The sequence below is a fragment of the Antechinus flavipes genome, chromosome 3 (genome assembly GCF_016432865.1).
Source record: "Antechinus flavipes isolate AdamAnt ecotype Samford, QLD, Australia chromosome 3, AdamAnt_v2, whole genome shotgun sequence".
NCBI lineage: Eukaryota > Metazoa > Chordata > Mammalia > Dasyuromorphia > Dasyuridae > Antechinus > Antechinus flavipes.
In genome coordinates, this window is record NC_067400.1 from 521,626,355 (window position 1) to 521,634,908 (window position 8,554).

Below are 8,554 nucleotides of genomic sequence, written 5' to 3' on the forward strand. Positions count from 1 at the left end.
AGAGAAAGGACAGAAATGACGGGGATGAGAGATCGGTTAGGAAAAGAACCACTTCTTGTTTGTCTTCTCACACCTCCCTTAGAGAGTCCTTCGGAGCCAGGAGGGACCTTGCACACCCACTTAGACTGACTTTCTCATTTTGCAAAGGAGGAAACAGCGGTCCAGAAAGCAGCTGCAAAGTTTTCCGCCAATGAGCAGAGCCGGCCTGAAAACTTCCCGCCCACATTCAGCGCTGGCTGTCTGGGCTCTCGCACCCTTAGGGGAAGCGCCACACCAGGGGGCGCTGCTTACAAAAGAAAAGGCCCGGGAGCGACTCGGCACCACCAGGGACCGGAGCTTTCTTAGGGAATCGCCTGCAAAGCCAGCACGTGAACTCAGGTTTCCAGGGTTCTTCCGGCCTCGGCTTCATTTCTGAGCCGCAATAGGACAGAGCAGTGCGCTTATAATTAGTTTCCTCGAATGGCCCAGAATCGGGCACGGATGAATTGCGGCTCAATGACGATCCAATTCCCAAGTGTGTTGTTACATTTTCTCACCCGATCCTCGTTGGTTCCTTCATTCAGCAAATAGGTTTCGGACATTGGCTGGGTACAGGGGCGGCGTCTCCCAGCCTCCTGAGGGACTGATGTGTTATTTTGTAGCCAGTGCCAATGGTTTCGTTAATGTAGGAAACTTGATGGATGAGGAAACTCCCTCTACCGAAGCAAACCGGGCCCGCTCTAACAACTGATACGTGTTTGGTGGCGAGGGAAGAGAGGGCACTCAAACCCTCACGTTTTTCTAAGTATTTTTGAAAGTGTTTTATCGATGTCTTCATGTCACATTTCCCATTATATTTCTCTCTGATAGTCCTTACAGAGGGCAATGCCTTAGTTTTAAAAATGGAAAGTTCCACAGAATTAAGCGATATGTTTTAAAAGTCCTACATTATATGCCGTGTACCATGGCCATGGTCTCCTTTCTCTACAAAGAAATGGAGAGGGTACCTTTATATAGCTCATCTTTGGCTATTATAATTTTGTAAATTTGAAAAAAAATTTCTTGCACTTTTATTTACATTGTTGTAATTTTTTATCTTATTTACCCAGTTCTTCTTACTTTACTTGATCTCAATCCATATGTTTCCCTTTGCTTTTCTGTAAAACATGGGTTTATTCTACCCCTACTCTCTGAAGGCCAGACCTGTTACATACCACCAATCATCCCCAAGTCCTTCCTGAAGGATCCTGAGTCTTTCACTGCTACACCGAGTTCTATCTTATTAATTGGGGTTATTATCCCTATTTTATATATGAGAAAATTGAAGCTCAGAGAAGGGCTATGACTTTTTAATGATCATAGAACTGGAAAGCACCTCAACTATCATCTGATCCAAATCCTCCCCGCCCCAATTCTACAGATGAAGAAATTGAGTCCCAGGAACATTGTGACTTGCCTAAGATGTCACATGAGTGTCAGGGGCAGAATTTGAACCCGGGTCTTCTGTCTCTAGAGCTAGTGCTCTTTCCATTGTACTTCATAGGGTGAGAGTGAATTTGTGGCACAATTGGGACTCAAAAACAGGTCTCTTACCTTCTATTCCAGGAATTTTTCCTTTATATCATCTTCCTTATCTGTTTCTAGCATGGCTTCAACTGCTTCAACTGCTGTTTCCATGCATGTCCTTGGTTCAGCTGCTATTAAGAGGCAGAATGCTATTTACCCACTAATGTGAAATCTTTTTGTTGTTGTTGTTCCCATACAGGATACACAGCAGGAACACCCTACAAGGTCCCACCCACCCAGAGTAACAATGCACCACCTCCCTACTCTCCATCACCTAATCCTTACCAGACGGCTATGTACCCTATTCGAAGTGCCTATCCTCAGCAGAACCTGTATGCCCAGGTATGGGAGATTCAGGAGTTAATTTCTCTTTTAGATAGACAACTCCATAGTGGTGGGATGTGAGTGGTCTATGAAGACCCATTTCTTCCCAGAAATATCTCCTCCTTAGAGTGTTCTTCCCTTAGATTAAGAATCACTTTCCCTACTCTGCACTCTTAAATATAAGTTCTTTTTTTAAAAAAAAATATAAGTTTTTAAGGAAGAGTAAAACATATAGATTGAGACCACCTTATCAAGTTTCCATGTGCGAATTGGGATCAGCCAATGGATTCACATCTTCATTTTCTGTGGAATGTAAAAGTGCTAGTAAGATTTCTTCTGCTCACCAGAGACTGGAGCCAGTGACTCTGCCAGGGATTGTGGCATTTATTCTTAGTCTTTTATGTGGGGCTCTGAATTTAATTCGAGGCTTTCATGCCATAGAAAGTCTCCTACAGAATGATGGTGAGGATTTCAGTTATGTCATTGCATTTTTCCTTGGAACAGCAGCTTGTCTATACCAGTTTTATTAGCTCACTGGGAGTGAGTTACATGATGCTGTGCACCGAAAATTATCCAGATGTCTTGGCTTTCTCTTTCCTAGATGAGCTTCAGAAGGAATTCATCAGTACTTACAACATGATGAAAACAAATACAGCCATCAGACCATACTGTTTCATTGAATTTGATAACTTCATTCAGAGGACCAAGCAGAGAGAGAGACAGAGACAGAGACAGAGCAACACACAGGGGGGGGGGGGAGAGAGAAAGAGAGAGAGAGAAAGAGAAAGAAAGTGGGGGGAGAGGGAAAGAGAGATGGATAAGGGGAGGGAGACAATTAGGATCTTAGAATAGGAAGGAGGGATATAATAGGATACCAGAAAGATCTTAGAAGAGAATATCAAGTGGAGGAGAGACCTTGGAACATTGAGTGTAACTCAGAGACAGAATCTTAAAATTGGAAGGACTCTCAGATTATAGAAGGTTAATTGAAAAGGATCTTAGAACTTGGACTTTAAGAGGTGGAAAAGACCTTAGCAAATAGAATATACTTGAATACAGAAAGTCAGAAGTAAAAGAGACTCTCTAACAGAATATGTCAGAACTTAAGACTTAGAATGTGAAGAGAATCTAAAGAGCCCTTAGTTCAACTTCTTCATTTATAGAGGAGATGGAAGCCAGAGAAGGAAAGTGAGTTTCCCAGTGTCACAAGGTGAGGAGTCCCAGAGCCAAGACTGGATCCTAGATTTCCTGAACAATAATAGCAGCTAGAATTTATATCACATTTTAGGTTTGCAGGGTGCTCTACAAAAATGATCTTATTTTATCCTCACAGTCCTAAGAGATGCTTTTAGCACATCTATTTTACAGATGAGGAAACTGAGGCAAATAGAATCACATAGCTAGTGTTTGAGGTTGGATTTGAAGTCTAGTTTTCCTCACTCTAGGTCTAGTGCTTTAGCTACTATCCACCTGTCATGTTTTACAGCTGTGGTCTTCACATAAGTCTAGCCAGGCTTTTTCTCTTCAAGATTGACACCTGAAGAAACTTGTCATATGTGGATTTGTATTTCCCCAGGGAGCTTATTATACACAGCCTGTGTATGCCGCCCAGCCCCATGTTATCCACCACACCACCGTTGTCCAACCCAACAGCATTCCATCAGCCATCTACCCAGCACCTGTGGCTGCTCCCAGGACCAATGGGGTAGCAATGGGCATGGTTGCTGGAACCACCATGGCCATGTCAGCAGGTGAGTGTTGTTTTTGTTGTTCCAAGCTAGGGAGAGAGAGGGATATGCAAGGTTCCTTCTGATGATAAAGATAGTTATTCTTCAGCCCAAGTGGGTGCAGTTTTACCATTAGAGTTTTTCCATTGGATTAAGTTTTGGCCTTGCCCATTTGGTCATTTTAAATGCACATTCCCCCAGAGAGAGGTTACATCCTAGTTACATCCTAAGTCAAAAGATTTAGAATTGGAAGGGACCTTAGGGGTCACCTAGGATAAGTTCCTCATTTTAGAGTTAATTAAACCAGGATCCATTGTGAAGGGAAAGTACTTACCCTAGATCTCAAAGATAGCAATTGGCAGAACCAAGATTTGAAGGGAGGGACTATTACCTTTTAATCTTTATATCCCCATACTTGTTGAGTTGAACTGTCTGAGCTCCCTTATTAGCCATTCACTGGGTAATGAAACTGTTCTCTTTGGTTTCTTAATTACAAGTTAATGACCTTTTCTCAGTCCTTTGCCTTCTTGACTTTTCCTTAGCTTTCAACACTATTGACCAAACTTTCTTCACCTAATTTCCTCCTTTGACCTGCATAGAGCTACTTGCTCCTTTTTCTCCTCTTACCTGTTTGCCTCTTCCTTCTCAGTTCCTTATGGACTCCTTAATTGGTTCTTTTATTTCCTAAATATTAATGACTTCCAAGATCTAGTCCTTATTCTGGTCTTCTTTCTCTAAACTCTTTCTCTCTCTTATCTGATCCATTTCTATGAATTCACTTACCTCTTCAGAGATAACTCCCATGTTCTATGTATACAATACTGATCTAATTCCTGGACTCCCAGCAATGTCTCCAATTGCCTGCTAGAGTTTTCCATCTGATTGTACTATTGATAACTCAAAACCAACATAGCCAGAATGGAATAAAACCGTATAATGTCGAATTTTGTTTTTCCCATTAATAAAGAAAAAATAGAACTTTTACTTGCCCCAGAAACTTGGCTGTTTCTCTTGAGGCCATTACGCTCCTCCTGGTCTCCCAGTCTCCCAGTCTTGGCATCATCCTTGACACTTTTTCCTTTCACTGGCCCTCTCCCCCCATCTCTAGTAACCAAATCTTGCTGAGTCTACCCTCACAACGCTTTTAGCACTTGCCACTTTTTCTCTAGTCATACAACTGTCAGCCCAGTTCAATTAGATTGATTCTCATCTGGCATATTGTAATAGGCTCTTCAATGATCTTCCTGCCTCCAGTCTCTCTTCTTTCTAATCAAACCTCAGCTGCCAAAAATAATCTCCTAAAGGTAAACCTGATCTCCTGTTCAGAAACCTCTGTGATTTTCTGTCACCTCTGGGATAAAGTACATACTCCTCATCCTGGCATTCAGAACTCTCCACAGCCTATCTACAACCCATCCTTGTTTACTTCAGATTGTCCTAACTCTTCACTCACTGTATATGCCAGTCAAATTGGGCTACAACCTCTTCTCAAAACTTTGCCTTCCATCTCCCACCTCCTGGCGTTCTCAGAGGTTCTCTATTTGGAATGCCTTTCCTCATCTTTCTAGCAACCTTTAATGTTCTGCTCAGGGGCCATCTGTTCCATAATACTCTTCTTCCTTCTACCCCTTCCCCAAAATTCTCTCCCTCCTCAGATTATTCTGTTATACTGAACATCTTGTGTCTTGCGCGACCCAGCCCTCTGAAGGCAGGGATGCTTCATTGATGCCTTAGTGTCTCAGCATCATGCACAGGGTCTTGTAGTAGATATTTGTGGGCAAAGCACTTTCTTTCCTGGGTTCTCTGCAGTACTAGTATTATTATCTTCATTTGACAGATGTATTAACTGAGATTTAGAAAGGTGAAGTGATTTGCCCATACTTACCCAGCTAAGAAAAGTCAAAGCCAGGACACTACGATGAATTATGTTTTCCTTTCTTTGTTTTACTAGGTACCCTGTTAACTACACCACAACATACTGCAATTGGAGCTCACCCCGTCTCCGTGCCAACGTACCGGGCCCAAGGGACCCCCACGTACAGCTATGTACCTCCACACTGGTAAACTTCAGCAACCAATTCACGTGAGTGGAAATACCCTCAGTAGGGGTCGGGTAACATTTGGGGGATCCTATATCTGCAGCCTGGGTGCTCATTGCTTGATTCTTGCCAATTCTCTCCTCTTAGGGGATTAAGAGGTAGAAGAATGAGTGAACATAGAGATTTTGTCCTTAACTTTAGGTAATTTCCTCCAGAGCCCTCTAAGAGTATCATAGAATCTCAATGTTAGTTAGAACATTAAAGCTACTGAGGGTTTAGGTCAATTCAACAAATAGTTATTAAGTGCCTACCATACGTTAGAGTCCCTAAAAAATAGAATGGCAGGTTTTGAAAAGAACTTAAGGCTAATCTAGTTCAAGCCCTTTATCTTACAAGGAGGAAATGGAGGTCCAGTGAAGGGACTAAAAGGCCACCCATCATTTTAATGGCAGAATTGGGATTGGAATCCAGATTTTCTGACTCTTAGCCTTTCCTAGGGATGAATGGGAATTAAGAGGTAAGGGGAAATTGGCTTCCTCTGTGTTTTGTAGCTGAAGCCTCACAAATCCTTGGAACCTCATTGCCCATCTAATCCAACCTTGCCTGAATAGACATTCTCTAGACAGGGCCCTGTCTGGTAAATAGTAGTCTAGCTTCTGCTTGGATACCTTCAAGGATGGAGACTCCCTTACTCTAGAGGGAGCCAATTCTATTATACAACTGCTCTTACCCATTCAGTAATTCTTTTTGTTGGACTGATATCTGCTTCCCTTTGATTTCTGCTAAACTTGTATGGCCTACAGAGCTGAATGATTTTCTCAGATTTGCCCTTAAAGGTCCACTAGAAAAACCTCCAGGACTGGGAAGTCTGGTATTTCCCTGAAAGTTTTACATTGGGTAAAAAGGGCAGGGCAAGCCAGGGAGGAAGTACAACAGGGTCATATAGCACCAATGTTGTACTAAACACATAAGCTTTTTAGTAGTAATTAAAAGTGTGATCACAACTCAAATTTCTAGAGTGCTTTACAGTCAAATGCTTTGTCCACAGCTGTTGAGATGGAGAATGAATGAATAAAAAAGCATGTATTGAGGGCTTACTTTGTGTCAAGTACTGTGTCGAGCTTTAGGGATGTAGAAAGAAAAGGCAGTCATTGCTCTGGAGCTTACAAGGGGAAGACAGAGCATCCAGGGTAATAATGGTCTGGGAGGTGTGTTTTGGTCTGAGGAGTGACAGGGCTACTGAGAGGAGGAGTGGGAGGAGTGGATTAACACTACCTTTTGAAGAGCATTAGCAATAGTGATTCAGTTCTGGTCCTGGCAAGAGAAGGAGAGGGATGGAGGAAAAGGGCAAATGGCTAGTGGAGGAACAGGTGCAAGAAGTGGGTGCCCATGGAGAATGGAGCTGGCTGAGAGCCACAGGATGCAGAGGGCCCAGTGATGGATGCAACATCTCCTGGCAGTACAGGCCGTGGACAGAAGCACAGAGCTGAAAGGCTCCGGACCTCAGGGCCTAGTCTGTGATCCAGAGAGCTGTGGCAGATAGGTGGAAGGATGGGACCTCATTGCAGAGAGGAAGAAATGAAAGTCCAGAAAGAAGGAGGGCAAGGTCACACAGGTCAGGAAAAAACCTTAGGCCCACAGCGCCTGCCTCTCACTTCACTGAGTTTTCTCATTTAGAGAATTGGAAATTGGACTGCCCACATTCATCAAATAGGACATAGAATCAGCAGGATTTTAGCTTAGATATCCAAAGGTCTTCTGAAGTTTGTGGGCGTTTGGGAGTCAGAGGGCCTGGTTTCAAATCCTGTCTCCATTACTGGCTATTTACATACATACAGACGCTGATTCCCCTTAGTTTCCTAGTCTGTAACATGAGGGGTTTGGATTCGGTAGGAAGAGCCGAAGTGGAGAATCCGAACTCCTTCCTACACTGACATTCTGGCATTCTCTGAGTCCCTGCCCAGCCCCCACTCGCCAGCTCTCTGATTCCGGGCGGTGATACTTTGCAGCCCCACTGTGCCCGGTAACCCCGGGGCCGAGCCCCCGGTCTGGCTTACCCTGTTCCCTGATATTCCCCTTTGCTTCTCTCTTGTCTCCGCAGATTGGGAGTCAGACACGGTATGCAACAACTCAAGTCTTACACCCGGTGCTGGCATGATTCCAGACCAGCGCCATGCCCGTCTGCAAGAACAACCACCACTGAAAAGTGCCAGGGTCACTTTATGCATCCTTTAGTGTTTGGGGTTTTTCTTTTTTTTGGGGAAAAAGCTGCATTTTCTGACCTTCTCCCTCTTCCCTCGGCCCCTTTCTGCCAGCCCACTCCCTGCCCCCCCCAAATGATGACCCTCACTCTGAGCCTGGCCAGTGGTCACAGTGTCTTTAGTCTTCTCATTTCTAGGCCCCAGCGTTGAGTTCGGGCGGCGCGCCCCCACTGGTGTTTTGTTTTGAGTTGTTCTGCCGGTGACTGGGCTCGTCCGTTTGTTTGTGTAGCGAGAACGCGCGGCGCGGCGCGGGGTCTCCGCTCTGCTGTGACTTCCTTCTCTGTTTCTCTCGAGGAGGGGGGGGAGTGATATCAGTCGTTGACTCTTCCGTGCCACGATACAAATGGAACTCATGTCTTCCAGAGAGCTGTCGTGACCGATCATAATCCATCCTCCAAAGCCGGCCCATCGATAGGGATCCAAAACCTGTGGGAATGTTAGCAATGGGACCTGTTAGTTTTAGGACATAGGGAGGCTTTGGGTCTGTTCCTCATGAAAGGTCGGACTGCTTTTTTAATAGAGGGGTGGGGTGGGAGGGGGGGAGGGAATGGTCTCGGAGGCCAAGGGATGGAAAAAAAGGAAGGGCTATACTTGGAAACTAGCACAGGGTTCGCAGCTTTGTAAGACAGCTCAGTGCTAGACCTTCTAAGGTATTTTG

General features: G+C 44.4%; 1 protein-coding gene across 9 annotated transcripts in view; it reads left to right on the forward strand.

Annotated features, from left to right (window-relative positions):
• FAM168A (family with sequence similarity 168 member A) overlaps positions 1-8,002 on the forward strand; it is a 218,280-nt gene extending 210,278 nt beyond the window's left edge. For all 9 annotated transcript variants that reach the window (XM_051987152.1, XM_051987153.1, XM_051987155.1 and 6 more), the window contains 4 exons: positions 1,745-1,887; positions 3,446-3,620; positions 5,548-5,679; positions 7,737-8,002. In XM_051987152.1, coding sequence (XP_051843112.1) covers positions 1,745-1,887; positions 3,446-3,620; positions 5,548-5,660 — 431 coding nt within the window. In that variant the 3' untranslated portion in view covers positions 5,661-5,679; positions 7,737-8,002. The remainder of the gene's footprint in view (positions 1-1,744; positions 1,888-3,445; positions 3,621-5,547; positions 5,680-7,736) is intronic.
• The last annotated feature ends 552 nt before the right edge of the window (positions 8,003-8,554 follow it).